The sequence below is a fragment of the Staurois parvus genome, unplaced genomic scaffold (genome assembly GCF_062004578.1).
Source record: "Staurois parvus isolate SC_StPar_1 unplaced genomic scaffold, SC_StPar_1.0 ptg000052l, whole genome shotgun sequence".
NCBI classification, from domain to species: domain Eukaryota; kingdom Metazoa; phylum Chordata; class Amphibia; order Anura; family Ranidae; genus Staurois; species Staurois parvus.
The window spans coordinates 7,174,577-7,192,418 of record NW_028317848.1 but is presented as its reverse complement, the minus strand read 5'-3'; the positions used below and the strand labels follow the sequence as shown (position 1 = coordinate 7,192,418).

At 40.3% G+C, this 17,842-nt stretch overlaps 1 protein-coding gene across 1 annotated transcript in view; it reads left to right on the top strand.

The window, feature by feature from the left end:
* The window catches only part of LOC149470147 (neural-cadherin-like), a 127,108-nt gene that overhangs the window by 78,521 nt on the left and 30,745 nt on the right, over nucleotides 1-17,842 (top strand). The window contains exons 20-26 of the mRNA XM_089666758.1: nucleotides 1,041-1,131; nucleotides 1,926-2,110; nucleotides 2,497-2,729; nucleotides 6,411-6,688; nucleotides 9,379-9,593; nucleotides 13,976-14,103; nucleotides 15,578-15,693. Of these exons, the coding sequence (XP_089522884.1) occupies nucleotides 1,041-1,131; nucleotides 1,926-2,110; nucleotides 2,497-2,729; nucleotides 6,411-6,688; nucleotides 9,379-9,593; nucleotides 13,976-14,103; nucleotides 15,578-15,693 (1,246 nt within the window). The remainder of the gene's footprint in view (nucleotides 1-1,040; nucleotides 1,132-1,925; nucleotides 2,111-2,496; nucleotides 2,730-6,410; nucleotides 6,689-9,378; nucleotides 9,594-13,975; nucleotides 14,104-15,577; nucleotides 15,694-17,842) is intronic.

Below are 17,842 nucleotides of genomic sequence, written 5' to 3'. Positions count from 1 at the left end.
CCAACACCACACCTGCCTACTGCAGCAATCATTGGCTTTAGACACAGTCACACCTTGTGTCAGTCCTCAAATAGATAGTTTCGCTCATATAGATTAGGAAGCCCAGAATCACTGCCCATTGCTTGTAAAAGTGACAGTCTTTACTGAAAAATGCATACAGTCCAAAAATCAAAAACAGTCCCTAACTCTGGTTCAGTGGCACAGAATAAGACATCGCCACCATACCAGTTCCACACTGGGGTTTTTGGGGGTTTCCCGTCTGCTCCAGGGAAATCAAGGAATAGGCTTTCACTGTCAGCAACCGTGGTTCAGTCTCAAGCTTTGTTCACTCTGCTCATTCTGCTGTGTTCAGCTCACTCCTTCACTGCCAGGTGCCAACTGTTTCCACTTCCTTTTCTGGATGTGGAGGCATCTGAGTTAACCCCTTCAGGACCGAAAATTTTGTAATCAGGGTTTGGAGGTTCTTTCCACCGAAAAAGTATTGGAACCTCTAAAATTCAGTCCTTTCCTCTCTAGCCAGACTACCCCGGAACCCCTCATCCTGCATGGGGGAGAACCCCTGAGTACTCTGCATACCTTTAAATCATCCCCCTTAAAGGGACCAAAACCCAAATAGTGGAGCATTATACCCATTAAGGACCCAACCTTGGTGTCCTGTACAATATATAAATTCATACAGCCCTTGGAAGTGCACAAAACATATAAAACGTTTGAAGGATATGTTACTAAATTGTGGCCATGGAGGTACAGTAACTACCAAGCCTAATGAAAGAGTAAGTATATAATTATGTCAGAGGAGTAGAAGAAACTGTTCCATTGTGTAGAGTCTGAGCTAATAGATGACTAACAAATTTAAAGACTTTCCTGAAGAGATGCCCTTTCATAGAGCCCTTGAAATGCACAGACAACCTAATAAGCAAATGGAGAGTATTCCAGAGTAAATGTAATAATAATAAATGTGAGAGATGTCTTAGATATATGAGTGGGGGTAATAACCTCCCCTCCACAAATACTGCAAAGTAATATTTTATTTCTCCAAGGGATTCTGTCAGCCGTTGCTGTTGGAAAGGTTGTAGCACCAGACCTAGATGACTGGGAGCACAAATCATATCACCTAGAAAGTAAATCAAGGTAAGTGTAATCATAGGTAGTGAAAAGAGAAGGATGTCAGGCTGGGAATAGTATATGCAAGGTCTCCCTCATACAGCTCATAAGCATACCCAAGAGGTCTTGGACATACTGTATTTGATCTCAGTTCTTCAAACCTACAGATTTAGTCATAAATTTCTGTCCTGGATAAAGACCTTATACAGCACACCTCAGGCTAAAATAAATACTATGATTTCGAAACCACTCTCTTGCCCATCCATAGGAGCACTCGTCAAGGATGCCCTCTCTCGCCATTGATATTTATATTAGCACTTGAACCACATGTGGAAGCCATTCTCAGGCACCCCAACATAAAAGGAGTTAAAATATCTGGGTTCCATCATAAACTATCTCTGTTCGCAGGCAATATGTCCATCTCTTCCCTGCGTGTCTCTCGGCCAACTCTACTTTCCATGCTGAATCATTTTGCTCGGTTCTCACGTCAACCAAACCTACTCTAAAGCAATGTTCAGAACCTTACAGTCTCGCACCCTCAAAGCCCTTTGTAATTTGTACCTGTTTCCCTGGTCCTTTACTCTATCCTATCTAGGTGTTACTGTTACCCCTTGTTGGACCTGCCAGAGACACAATGAAGTAGTTCATTGTGGTTGTTTACTGGAAAGTATAAACTTTGGACAAAGCAATGATATGAATGCTTTCACACTTCTACACAGTATATTTGTTATGTTTAATAAAACATTTCATTTAATGTATGTTATACTGTATGTAGCTACTACTCAACACAAAGGGGTAACCAAACTGTTATCAAATTGCAGGATTTTTTCTCTACATGATGCATCTGGCATGCTGACCATCAGAGAAGGGGCTCTGCCAGGCACCTATAAACTGAGGGTGAAGGTGACGGATGGTGTGTGGCCTGATGTGGTCTCTACAGTTAAGGTTGTGCTCACTGACATTACTGAGAAAGAAGCTCATAACGCTGGAGCCATAAGACTACAAGGTGAGAACTTATTACACAAGAAAGCCCCAGAACGGTCCACAAAACTGCCATTGTGTATGGTCAACATTAGAGACACAAGAATGGACTTGTCACAAAAAAATACAGAAACATTTCCAGTTTAAAGAAACTACAAATGATGTCTGCTTTCATGTATTCCTGCTGTTATCCTTTTGTTCAGTAAGCAAACGGCTTCTTTAAGCTCAGCTGAAATAATGGATCATGTGAGAGGAGCATTAGAGCTCTAGCGGTTAGCTGCATAGAAGAATGCAATAGTTCATATCTGCCTGTGAAAAATAAGGAAATATATTAACGTTTACTTGTTTATTGATAACCACTATTTCTTTTCTCCAAATACTAAAAAATGTCCCAATGTGTTATACCTCTAGGTATCACTGCTGAAGAATTCATAGCTCAAATCCCCAAGATTGGAAGTAGATATGAACAGATGAGGGATCTTCTTTCGGACATAATCCCTTGTGAACAGGGGAATTTGAATTTGTTCAGTGTATTGAATGTTCCTGACATGGATAACACAACTGATGTCTGGTTTACAGTATCTGGACCTCCCTATTACCAGGCTGAAAGACTAATTGGGATTGTGGCTTCCCAGCTAGACAAGGTGTGATACAATATTTCCACTATTCAATCTCCAGTACAAAAAATGACCACTGCCCCAGTCTATAACTGGCCTTCACAGCAAGGAGCACATGGAAGGGTGACGCATGTCAAACAACAAAAAATAAAAATTCCCAGCTCTAACTTGCCAGCCAGCCTACAAACAAACTGAATTAACCTGTCTAACAGTATTCGTTAAAAATAGGGGTTTAGTTAGCAAACATTTGCAAATACATGCGTAAGCTACAGAGCCTCTTCACAGCACCCCAGTATTCTGTAGTTCCCAACTCTCCAATTTTAAGTCCCCCATAGTAGAGGCACATGTATTTAATGGATAGACCAAGGGCAGATGGACCTGAGGGAGCCCACCCCTCCTTAAAGGTACAGGAACACACTGGACACCCAGCATGTAGCACAATGGCAGCTAAGGTGTCCAGTTGCCCTCTAGACCAACAATTCAACAGTACAAAAAATGGCCACTATTCAATCTCCATCCTTCCAACATGGCCCAATCAATGTAGAAAATATTCTGCTATTGTTCTTCTGCTCATTTTTACGATTGGAACTGCCTAAGAGTTGAACAAACTCTTTGTAACAGATCATTGAGAGAGGTTAATCACATGGCAGTTAAACAGTCTCCTTCTAGAATTAATTAAAGTGAAACTTAACCCAACAATTTATTGGTTTCCTAACACACTTACATTCAAGACATGCTGTGAAATACAGAGTTGCTTGTGATCTCAAACCATCAAATGGCTAGTGTCATAACTGATCACAAGTGCAGTATCATGGCAACTGCAGGTCGAACAGAGAATAAGATGGCAGCTTCCTTGGCTGTAAAGGATAAGATGGTTTAGTCCCACTTTGAGAGGTTAAGGAGCAAGGTATTTTATAGAAAGTGGTCAACACTGGAGGGCTTGAAAGCATCATATAACAGCAATGTACAGTGCATAGCTAGCATAGCTGTACTTATTTAAAGATAAACTCCAGGCAAATATAAAAGGCACAAATTAATTCTGCTCTGTAGTCATATTTCCTTAAATGAAAGCAATGTACGTCCTGCATTTGATTGGGTATTATCTTCTTGCAATCTGCTCTACAGTCTGTACAGCACAGTTCAGAAAGGGGAGAGAGAAGCAATACAAGGAGTCATTATGCAGGACAAGAAGCACGCTGATAAGAGAAAGGAGCAGAATGACAGATAAAAGAGCTCATCAGTATGCCACTTTTTATTTATTTATTTCAGGTACTTATATAGCGCTGTCAATTTTATGCAGCGCTTTTACATATATATTGTACATTCACATCAGTCCCTAACCCTCAAGGGGTGTACAATCTAAGGTCCCTAACTTACATTCATACATACACATAGTAGGGCCAATTTAGGCAGGATCCAATTAACCTACCAGCATGTCTTTGAAGTGTGGGAGGAAACCGGACTACCCGGAGGAAACCCACGCAGGCATAGGGAGAACATGCAAACTCCAGGCAGGTGGTGTCATGGTTTGGATTTGAACCAACGACCCTAGTACTGCTAGGCGGAAATGCTAACCATTTAGCCACTATACTGCCCCTGCTTTTTCCACCCTCAATATTTTCTGAGTCAATGACCAGGTACAAGTATGCAGCAATCAAAGACAGAAGTCCAAACCTGCGATGTGCATACTTGTCTAGAGCATTGCCTCAAAGTATTTGCATCAACTGGACATCCAGGCAACATATATGTTCATACAAACAGCTCAGCAATGGCGACATGCAGGAAATTACCTTTTGTACTGTTGACCCTGTTGTCTACAAGGTATATGATGGATCTTAATCTTTGTGAAGGAGAAAATCTAGCCTAAGATTATCAAACATAATTCAATTGAACAATGTTGTACAATTTATGTATCTTCAGCAATAGATTTTCTAAAAACTATGCAGTGTGTGGGTCTACCTAAATAATCCATTCAGCTTATATTCAGGTAGGCACATTCACTAAATAGTTGTTGATGAATCTAAAAAAAAATCATACAATTAAAACATATTTCTACTTTTTATTTTTGAAGGATGTCAGGACAAAACTAGGGCATATATTCAGTGTTTGGACATAATAAGCATGATTGATTTGGGCTTCTATGGCTGATATGTGGAAAAAAAACGTTTCCCAGAATCTGAATAAGTTCTGTCCTGGGTCCTGGAGCACAGAGGATTTGTAGTGCTCTGATTTGGGCTTCTATGGCTGATATGTGGAAAAAAACGTTTCCCAGAATCTGAATAAGTTCTGTCCTGGGTCCTGGAGCACAGAGGACTTGTAGTGCTTTGAGTGGGTTAAAGCCTCCATTCTTAGTTCTATATGTCAACTGGTAGCCATACCTCTTTATCAGTCTCAGTTGCCCACAGGGCTTTATATATGTGACAAAAAGATATATAGTGAGCGCAAAGAAAATTATAAAAAAAAAGCAGATAGCACAAAGTGGAAAACCCTCCTGTTCCACTGAAGCATAAACATATATACAAAGGTGCAGCGCTAGTACCGATATATGGGAAAAATACAAATATGTGAACTAACATCCAATAATGATATAACATGAATAATAAATAAAGTCCAAAAGAAAAAAAGAGCAATGTCCAATAATAATGTGTGAAACAATGGTGATCAACGATGTAAGGTGACATCTGTGAAGGGTACATCTGTGACAATCCTCCACCACTATGCACTCACCAGAAGCAAGAAATAAACAGGCTCTGTATGGACTCTCGCATGGACTCAGCATGTATATGGAGGAGCCTATGTGCTGACGTCAGGCCGCCAAGTCCATGCGATGGTCCGGTGGCCATCTTTGTGAGTGATTGTTGATTGTTTCATTCTCCACATGGATGCTTTGCATTTTTATAGAATAAAATACTATATACTGTTGTCTCTTGACTCTGCTATTTGAGCTTTTATTTAGGATTTGCCACATCTGGATTGATCGTTGACCGACGTAGGGGAGATCCATCTTAAGGAATGCCCATATAGAGCCCAGTCGCAGTGGATGTTATTTGGCCATATATCTACTATCTGCAGAGGAAAGGTTACATCTCTTGGAGGGATTTCTGTACAGAGCCTGTTTATTTCTTGCTTCTGGTGAGTGCATAGTGGTGGAGGATTGTCACAGATGTACCCTTCACAAATGTCACCTTACATCGTTGATCACCATTGATTCACACATGATTGTTGGACGTTGCACTTTTTTCTTTTGGACTTTATATGTGAGCTGACTGATGATCAGGACTCTCTCTCTGCTGTGTGAACCTGCTGCAGGGTGAAAAGGCTGAGCGATGACGGAACACTAAAAGGGTACAAGAATGGCCTGTTTGTTTTGCAGAACCCATTAAGGGGCAACCCTGTTGGTCAGGAACTGACAATCAGTTAGATAGTGGCTCAGATAAGCAGATGTTTTGATTGTTTCACGTTATGAACTGAATAAAAGCGCAGGGCGAACCTGCTTGGACTCTTCCTCGGTGTCCCAGTTTAGCGCATGGTTCAATACTACCAATAACATCTAAAGCTTCCCTTTTTACAAAAAAATTGTATGAAACAGGTTTTAAAATGACATTTGTGTTTTGTTGACTTTGTATAAAATCTTTTATTGTTTATTTTTGTTTTATAATCAGTAGTGTCTAATGTACATAAAAAGGCACGACGTTATATTCTCCACAGATAGAATCTGCACTGGGTGTACAAGTGGGTCAGATTGGAGAAGAGGAGTGTGATAAGGCAAAGTGTAGCCACAAGACTGGATGTATCACTGGAAAAACATACAAACACATACCCACTATGATCAGATCCCCCAACGTCTCCTTCGGATCAGTAACTGTGGTGACACAAGTCCAGTGCTCCTGTGCTGCCCGAGAGTATCGGCATCTGTCCTGCTCCTTCTATCCAGTCAACCCATGCGTTAATGGAGGCACCTGCATAGACACTGCACTTGGATATAGGTAAGCTATGAATGCATAAAGTAATATGTAAACATACAGTGCAGTGCTTCCCTAAAATAAATATATATAAACCAAAAACAAAATTAAAAATATGTAGTGCACATATATCAATAAAAGTGAACATGCATCAATTGAAAAAAAGTCTCTCAATAAAAATTTCTTCAACTTGAATGAGTTTCAAAACTTTAAATCTTCATGCAACTTAATCATCCACCATAAAACCACCAGATGTGCCGTCACCTTGAGTATTTGACATCATGTTAGGTCAAAAAACGCATGTGTCCGATGAAGTGGATATATACTGGCTAATGTATCCTGGGTGTGGATACTTCCTCCAGATATCACCACTTCTCTTAGTCTCTCCTCCTCCACTCAGCATATGATGAAAAAAGATAGGAAACACAATCATGCTTTATCCTTAAAAAAAACTATTTTATTAAAACATAAAAAGTGGCCATTCACAATATGAAGGTGCTACATCGCACCAGATTATGTGCATATAAAACAGCATAGTTTGACAGACATACATGAATACCTTCCACTCATCTGCTATGACAATGTCAGTAGATCGGTGTGTTACGAGAGTCATTACATCATCAAGCCCCTCTCCTACGCGTTGCGCCACAGGGTCGTGTGGCTCCCTCAGGGGAATATTCAAAATATATATATGAATGTTTCCAGACAACAGTTTTATCCAGAGGACACTGAAATTGTGCTGAAGCCAGCAAATGTACTCAGATTACCTGAATCTGAATTCTGTGTAAAACACTACAGCCGGATTCCAGAGAAATCCTCACTGATTGGGTGGGTCTTCTTTCTGCAACCTGTGCTAGACAACGTACTCTACATATGCTTTATGTGTCACTAATCACATTCAAACATCCAAGGGAGACTTGCATGTCCGATTGGTGGTTGGAAAGAGATTGTTAATGCTGCGAACAGGGTTTACTGTTGCTAGGCTTTTGAAGGGGATAAACGTCCCACGAAATGGGAATAGTATGTTCTCTATTGATTAAAATCTTGTGTGTGGCCTGCTGATTGAATAGATTGTCAGGTCTAATGAATGGAAAAGATGGTCAGCTTTAGATTGATTATTCCTATCGGATATGAAATTGATCATTTATGGAAGCATGTATGGCCACCGTTAAGGCTTTGTTCCATCATTTCTAGGCCTTTCAATTATGACCGAAGTGCATCATTTAATCCTGTTGAACACTGAATTGGATTTCCTGTGCTGCCTCTCCTGATCTATGACATGACTTATGAAGTAACTTCAGTCCTTGAACCTTTGAATTCTGTAATTACACCTAGCCAATGAACATAGTTTTCTGTGCTAGGCTACACAGTGGCTTAGCGTTTAGCGCTTCTGCCTGGCAGCACTGGGGCCCTGTGTTTGAAGCCAGAACACCATCTGCATGAATATTTTATTTGTTGTTGTCTAAATTGACCCTAGTATGTGTATGTGTGTATGTATGTACAGTGGGGCGAAAAAGTATTTAGTCAGCCACCAATTGTGCAAGTTCTCCCACTTAAAAAGATGAGAGAGGCCTGTAATTGGCATCATAGGTAGACCTCAACTATGAGAGACAAAATGAGAAAAACAATCCAGACAATCACATTGGCTGATTTGGAAAGAATTTATTTGAAAACTATGGTGGAAAATAAGTATTTGGTCAATATCAAAAGTTCATCTCAATACTTTGTTATATATCCTTTGTTGGCAGTGACAGAGGTCAAACGTTTCCTGTAAGTCTTCACAAGGTTGGCACACACTGTTGCTGGTATGTTGGCCCATTCCTCCATGCAGATCTCCTCTAGAGCAGTGATGTTTTGGGGCTGTCACTGGGCAACACGGACTTTCAACTCACTCCAAAGGTTTTCTATGGGGTTGAGATCTGGAGACTGGCTAGGCCACTCCAGGATCTTGAAATGCTTCTTACGAAGCCACTCCTTCGTTGCCCGGGCGGTATGTTTGGGATCATTGTCATGTTGGAAGACCCAGCCACGTTTCATCTTCAATGCCCTTGCTGATGGAAGGAGGTTTGCACTCAAAATCTCACGATACATGGCCCCATTCATTCTGTCCTGTACATGGATCAGTCGTCCTGGTCACTTTGCGGAGAAACAGCCCCAAAACATGATGTTGCCACCCCCATGCTTCACAGTAAGTATGGTGTTCTTTGGATGCAACTCAGCATTCTCTCTCCTCCAAACACGACGAGTTGTGTTTCTACCAAACAGTGGCTGACTAAATACTTTTTTGCCCCACTGTATGTATGTGAGAAAGGGGCCTTAGATTGTAAGCTCTGTTAGAGCAGGGACTGATGTGAATGTACAAGCATTGGCACTATACAAATATCTACAATAATAAAAATGAAGTGCCAGCCATTATTGATGGCCATCTTACTAGCTGATATTGCTGTAAAGGCGAGAGTAGCACTGCTGTGACCGGAAATGTTTTGTATAGCATCCTGTGCTTCCCTTGTCCTCCTAGCATAAACCCAAGCATAAGGAACTGACATAATTTGTATTTGTCAAGGGTTATTATGTTGATACTACTTTCAGGAACAGCAAAAAAAGACACACGTATAGCTTTCTTGTGTTGAACTTCTGCTCCATGCTGACAGTGTAATAATCATAGTATACTATGCATTTGTTTTACTGAGATAAAGCTGTGCTTTGCTTTTCAGATGTGAATGTCCCCCTGCTTACCATGGACCTCAATGTCAGCAGACAAAACGCTCCTTTACTGCCCCCGGATATGCCTGGTTCCCACCCCTACAGCTCTGCTATGAAAGTCAGATATCCCTGGATTTTATCACTGACGTACCTGATGGTCTTCTTCTCTACAATGGTCCCATGTCTGCCAGCAGTCGGGGAGAATCGAGGGATTTCATCGCTCTGGGTGAGGGTGACTTTTGCTGGGCAACTGTGCCATAGAACAGATAATGCCGTTATTGAATCATTTTTGCTTCTTTCTCTTCTTTAACCACTTGCCCTCCAGAGGATTTACCCCCCTTCCTGACCAGGCCACTTTTTGCGGTACGGCGCTGCGTTACTTTCACTGACAATTTCACGGTCATGCAATGCTGCAACCAAAAGAAATTTAAAAAAAGAACTATATTTTTTACTTTTTGCTATAAAACATATCCAGTAAAAAAAATTTAAAAATCTAATTTTGTTATACATTTAGGCCAAAATGTATTCGACTATAAGTCTTTGCTAAAAAAAAAATCTGTAATTTTTTATATATATATATATATATATATATATATATATATATATATACATACAGTTGCAAGAAAAAGTATGTGAACCCCTTGGGATTACGTGGAGTTTTGCATGAATTGGGCATAAAATGTGCTCTGAACGTCATCTAAGTCACAACAATAGAAGAACACAGTCTGCCAAACATAATACTACACAAACATTAGATGTTGCCATGGTTTAATTTCACATAACATGTAAACATTCACAGTGCAGGGAGGAAAATGTATGTGAGGCCCTAGCTTAATGACTTCTCCCAGAGCTAATTGGAGCCAGGAGTGAGCCAACCTTGACTCCAATCAGTGTGATGATATTGGATGTGCTGCTGACAGCTGTCCTGCCCTTAACCTCCTTGGCGGTATTCCCGAGTGTAGCTCGGGGTAACATTTCAGTACCAAGAGCGGTAACCCCGAGCTACACTCGGGAATACCATGCGGCACTGCTCCGGCATTTGTTCTTCACTTACCTTACCCTGCGCTCCCACGATGTGTCCCCTGCAGCGTCCCCGGCCATCTCCTTCGGCGGATGCCGGCATCCGGCTTCTGTGTCCTGTCCCTGTGACGTCGGGACATACGGGCGCCGCCGGCGGCGGGAAATTTAAAAATTTTAAATAATGTCATTTTTTTTTTTACATTTTACATAGTAAAACATTGCTGTCTCAACCCATTTCACATACATTTTGTCCCTAGTGCTCTGTCCTGTCCCCTGTCTGCATTTTGAATGTTCTTTCTGCCTGGAAACTGAGAAACGTCCATGGCGTCCAAAAAGCGTCCCTTTAGGTCAAAAGCGGTTTAGATCAGCTAGAGAACAGCGATAGTAAATCAGAACCACTTGCAGAATTGAGTGATAATGATTTGTGGGGAAATTCATCATCAGACACTGAAAACGATTTTGCGACTTTGCTCAGCAATGTGCGAACTTATTATGGCGCTATATTTCAAATTTCAGTGTTTTTGGTTTGATTATATTATTGAATTAAATGTATTATTATTATATTATTATTTATGATTATTTATTAAATTATAATTTATGATTTTGTGTTTCAAATTTTATCATACCCGGGATGTTTAATAGACTCTTGTTCGGACAGATTTCAGTGGGTTATTCCTAAATATTACAGCCTACAATAAAAAAAACTACATATTTCCATGCAAAATAATGGTACCGCTTTCAGCACCAAAAATCTGAAATAATCATACCGCCAGGGAGGTTAAATAACACACACCTGTTGAAGTAATTCAACAAAACAATGGCTGCAACAGCACAGAATACGCCTTCTGGAATGGCCCAGTCAGAGTCCTGACCTCAACCCGATTGAAATGCTGTGGCATAACCTTAAGAGAGCGATTCACACCAGACATCCCAAGAATATTGCTACACTGAAACAGTTTTGTGAAGAGGAGTGGTCCCAAATTACTCCAGATCGTTGTGCAGGTCTGATCTGCAACTACAGGAAATGTTTGGTTGAGGTTATTGCTGCCAAAGGAGGGTCAACCAGTTATTAAGTTCAAAGGTTCACATACTTTTTCCTCCCTGCACTGTGAATGTTTACATGTTATGTGTAATTAAACCATGGCAACATCTAATGTTTGTGTAGTATTATGTTCAGCAGACTGTGTTCTTCTATTGTTGTGACTTAGATGACGTTCAGAGCACATTTTATGCCCAATTCATGCAAAACTCCACGTAATCCCAATGGGGTTCACATACTTTTTCTTGCAACTGTATATATACCAGTAATGGCAGCGATCAGCAACTTATAGCGGGACTACGTGACTGCGGCGAGCATTCTGACACTGGGCAGGAACTGGCTAACTGCCACTGACATCCCAATGACACTAATACAGTGATCAGTGCTAATAAAATGCACTGACACTGTGCAGGAAGGGGTTAACATCTGGGGCGATCAAATAGTTAACTGTGTGCTCTGTTGTGTTTCACATAGTATGCTGTGTGTGTTTTACTAGGAAGACAAGCTTCTTTGTATTGCTCTGCTGTACAGAGCAATACAAAGCAGCCTGTTTGTGCTGACAGGGGAGAGATCTGTGTTGTTTACATACAGATCTCTCCCCTTTCACTGTTCCTTGGTGATCGCTGGGTGCCGGTGGGGAATCTCCAGCTGGGACCCGGTAATCGACAGCTGTATCGCGCCCCTTACCCGGAAATTCAAAATCACGTATATATATGTAATTTTGTGCAGTCCTGCCTCCCTGTAGCAGTGGTTCTGCTATGGGGCGGCTGGGAACCGGTTAAGATGCATCATGATAAACAAATTAGTTCACCAAAATGCAATGAATATACAGTAAACATCTCTATATTAATTATAGAGCCCAACTCAAAACATTTTTTGTGGATAGAAATAGTTAATACCACTTCAAAGCTAACATAATAGTTTTGGCTAGTATAGTGTTTTAAAGCTCATTTGTGGTAAAATTGACCTTGTAATAGGTATGCTCCTGCACTACAAGGGTTAAATGCTCATTTTGTCTAGGGGAGGAGAGGAGAACACTTTTACTTGCCTGATCCTCTGCTTCTCCAGCATATGGTGCTCCCCCATGCTACCGCGGTAAACTCTTTCTTTGCATCAACACATCTAATGCTGGGCTATGGACCCTGCTTTGGTCTTGATGACATCAGGATCCTAAATTCCTGGAGCGTGGGGGAGGAGAGGCTCCAGGGACTGGTCTAGCAATTGGGTGGAACAGAGGATCGGATAATTAAATTTTTTTTATTGTCCCCCTAGACATAAAGGAGTATTTAACCATTACAGTGTGTGTGCGACCCCACTGCAGGGGATAACTTTGTAGTTGCCTGGAGCTGGGCTTTAGGTAGTAAGAGAAATATGCAAGCTTTAAATCCTAAAAGCCATTTTTTTTGTTTGTTGGATAGAGTGGGGAAGAGTTGCAGTTTTTTTGTCAGATTTGTATCTCTGTCTGTAACTCTTTAGTGTTTGATGTGTGCTTGTGAGCTGGACCAATAGAAGTGAGACTTGGTTCTGACAGATAAACATATGAAGGAGCTGATCCATGATGAAGGTATAGTGTATGTTACCCTTGTTCTGGTACTAGGCTACCACCTCTCTGATCAGAGGGGGTGGGTATTGGGGCGCGCCTAGTACAAAAGCTCATATCATTTAAAAGTCTTTTGAAATGTTTGTTGGTTAAGAGCATCGAATACAACCAAGGGGTTTCAGAGGAAAAACCTGCAGTCTACTCAGGGTTCAGTATTGGATGTTGTTAGAATCATGATGAGATGTAGTGGTCCATCAACCAGCAGTTCATAATGATGACAGCCTTTATCAAGATCATACATAAGTTATCTAATTCATTTCATTGTGATTCTAACAACATCCACTGCTCAAGCCCTGATGAAGAGGGAGACCTTTCCCATGATACGCGTTGGATGTATTCGATGCTCTTAACCAATAACTGTTTCAAAAAGACTTTGAAGTAATATTTGTATCAGGTGCTCCTCATTACCCACTCCAAAGTGTGACTTGGAAATGTTTCCTTCACTTCCTGTTTCTGTGACATCCATACAAGAAATGTGGTTGTAAGTAGGACAGGAAGGCCCAAACATCAATAAAAATATTGTCAGACCTTCCGAACCCTGTTTACTGTAATACAAATGTGTTTTAGTAAGTGTCCCCATTGGAGAGATTTCATATCACTTCTTGCCCCAGCAAGAAAGTTAGGGTAATCTCCCAATTAGGGACAAAGATAGCATTTCAAAAAATTACAAAGGCTATATCCCTTTCTATAACCCTATAACCATTATATCCAAGATGGGTTCTAGGTTTAGTAAATGATGTATTATTATTATTATTATTATCATTATTATACAGTATTTATAAAGCGCCAATAGTTCGCTTAGCGCTGTACATTACAAAGGGGGACAGAACATGTGACAGAACAATACCAATACAATGCAAAACATGAGGGGATTGAGGGCCCTGCTCTTTCAAGCTTACAATCTAGGAGATGTATTGATAATAAATTAATTTGTGCTTCTCTTATTTAGAGCTTCACAATGGATCTCTTTCCCTCTCTGTTAACCATGGCTCTGGATCTCTCTTCTTGAAGTTTGTAAGAAAAGCCAATGTGTTAGATCAGCGCTGGCATAACATAAAAATCATGAGCAATGGCAAGGTACACAAATAAAGTACAACCAACAGATATAAAAATGTCAACAGGGACAACCTGTCCTATAACCAACATGAGATAATGCCTGGGAATGTCTGATTTTTGGCACAAGGCTCTGTTATATCCTCTGATGTCATTTTATTTAGATATAAAACTTACGTGTTACAATTTTGCTTTTCTACTTATGACAGAAAATTGGTGTTTCTCTTAGAATATATTGGCTTTTGAGTTTAGACTAGTGATGCTGGGACTAAATTGATATCAGAAATTCAGTTATAGCTGGAGTTTACAGAATTCCCATCTGAAACTAAGAAACAAAGTTTGTTAAGCCATCTGATCATAGCTTAAGGGGAACATATTGTGTTTTATATACTTTTTATTACCTCCAGGTATAAAATATAAAAATGTTGACCTTTATATATTTTACTTGTTATTAATCAACTATGAGCTATGAGATTACCACCTGCAGCTAGAAGGTGGTGCCCTCAGGACTCCTCCAGTCATTTTACTACTATGCTTCAAATAGTCTTCCATGCAAACACCCTGTGTTAAACATATACTTGTAAAATAAAATGTTTGTACAATTAACCAAACATATCTTGTATTTGACTATACATACAAATACATATGTGGAATGTGGCTACTGTGTTTGTGGCTACTCCAGTCTTTTAGATTGCCATAGCTGAGCAAATATGAAAAGGAAAAAAAAAAATTCAGCTCTGCTAAACCAATAAGAACTTATTATATTGTGCCTCCTGGGCTGTTCATGCTGAAGTCATGACTGCCTCTGGCAAAAGATCAATAGAATAGTTTCCACTAACGGGCTGGCCCAGGCACACCTTGACGTCCATTGATTGTCTAGCCTAGAAACAGTGTAACCTCCACTGATTGGCTAGTCCAGACACAACTTAACTTTCACTGACTGGCTGGCCCAGACACGCATTGACTTTGATTGATTGGCTAGCCTAGACACAGTGTAACCTCCACTGATTGGCTAGTCCAGACACAACTTAACTTTCACTGACTGGCTGGCCCAGACACACATTGACTTTGATTGATTGGCTAGCCTAGACACAGTGTAACCTCCACTGATTGGCTAGCCCAGACACAACTTAACTTTCACTGACTGGTTGGCCCAGATACTGTATGACTTTTATGATTTTAAAGAACATTAAACAGGATGGAAAGAGACAAAAAATGACTCAGCTCGTTTGGTTTACTGCAAATCAGGTGATTTGTATATTAACAGATTCAGAAATCAATAGGTTATATCTAGGGATCTACTGTATATAAACATTTTTCTTTAGCTAGGAGTTATCCCTAAAATACCAGTATAGGATTTCTGTACAAACTCCTCAGCTGATATTTTAGTTTTATAGGGACTGAATGCTATGGAAAATGGCTGAAGGGTAGCTACCAAACCTATCTACAGCTATTTTTTTTTTTTTACTTACTAATTTGTCAAATATTTTGTCATTAGAGAGTAAAGATGACCCTTGATAACTGCTTGGAAGAGTTGGTGAGTGAAGACTCTGACGGAATGTCTACAGATCGATCATGGTGTGAAGTATCTGGTGAGACACCTGGGAGCAAGAGGTAATACGATGAATGTAATGTAAAAAGAGAATAAAATATGGTCATTGGCACCCCTGATCAAATGATCTTCTTTTGTACAAACTTGACAATAAAGGATAAATGTATAAAATGTTCGCTGTGAAGATATGATAAACACTAAACACATGCAAAATCAGAGTGCAGATTGACGTATTTTCCCTATTATGTATAGTTCATAGATCATCAGCATCACTGAGCGGGCATAATTTTTTTTCTCATGAAATACTTCAGCAAAACAAAAACAAGTTGTGGTCACTAAATGGAGCTGACAATATAGCTTATATCAGGGCTTGAAAAAGCTGCTCGCCCACTCGACAAATGCGAGGAGAAATTCTCTAGCGGCGAGCACAGATGCTGGAGTGGCTGCGCTCCAAGCCTCATTGTGAAGCTGAGTTCCGATTTCCGAGTTCCGGTTTCCAGCTTCTTTGGCACTGCCACTGAGGGGACAGGTGCAGGAGAGGTCCGCTCTCCTCTGCTGAGAGGAGACACCCTCTCCACTGCCACGGGGGACTCAAGGAGTAAGTACTGTATACACGTCATATCACTATAATGGAGTACAGGGGAACTGGGATATACATTACTGTGTACATGTCATATCACTATAATGGAGTACAGGGGAGCTGGGATATACATTACTGTATACATGTCACATCACTATAATGGAGTACAGGGGAGCTGGGATATACATTACTGTATACATGTCATACCACTATAATGGAGTACAGGGGAGGGGGATATACATTACTGTATACATGTCATATCACTATAATGGAGTACAGGGGAGGGGGATATACATTACTGTATACATGTCATATCACTATAATGGAGTACAGGGGAGGGGGGATATACATTACTGTATACATGTCATATCACTATAATGGAGTACAGGGGAGGGGGATATACATTACTGTATACACGTCATATCACAATAATGGAGTACAGGGGAGCTGGGATATACATTACTGTATACATGTCATATCACTATAATGGAGTACAGGGGAGCTGGGATATACATTACTGTATACATGTCATATCACTATAATGGAGTACAGGGGAGCTGGGATATACATTACTGTATACGTCATATCACTATAATGGAGTACAGGGGAGCTGGGATATACATTACTGTATACATGTCATATCACTATAATGGAGTACAGGGGAGGGGGATATACATTACTGTATACATGTCATATCACTATAATGGAGTACAGGGGAGGTACGATATACATTACTGTATACATGTCATATCACTATAATGGAGTACAGGGGAGCTGGGATATACATTACTGTATACATGTCATATCACTATAATGGTGTACACGGGAGCTGGGATATACATTACTGTATACGTCATATCACTATAATGGAATACAGGGGAGCTGGGATATACATTACTGTATATGTCATATCACTATAATGGAGTACAGGGGAGCTGGGATATACATTACTGTATACATGTCATATCACTATAATGGTGTACAGGGGAGCTGGGATATACATTACTGTATACGTCATATCACTATAATTTAGTACAGGGGAGCTGGGATATACATTACTGTATACATGTCATATCACTATAATGGAGTACAGGGGAGCTGGGATATACATTACTGTATACATGTCATATCACTATAATGGTGTACACGGGAGCTGGGATATACATTACTGTATACGTCATATCACTATAATGGAGTACAGGGGAGCTGGGATATACATTACTGTATACATGTCATATCACTATAATGGAGTACAGGGGAGCTAGGATATACATTACTGTATACATGTCATATCACTATAATGGAGTACAGGGGAGCTGGGATATACATTACTGTATATGTCATATCACTATAATGGAGTACAGGGGAGCTGGGATATACATTACTGTATACATGTCATATCACTATAATGGTGTACAGGGGAGCTGGGATATACATTACTGTATACGTCATATCACTATAATTTAGTACAGGGGAGCTGGGATATACATTACTGTATACATGTCATATCACTATAATGGAGTACAGGGGAGGGGGATATACATTACTGTATACATGTCATATCACTATAATGGAGTATAGGGGAGCTGGGATATACATTACTGTATACATGTCATATCACTATAATGGAG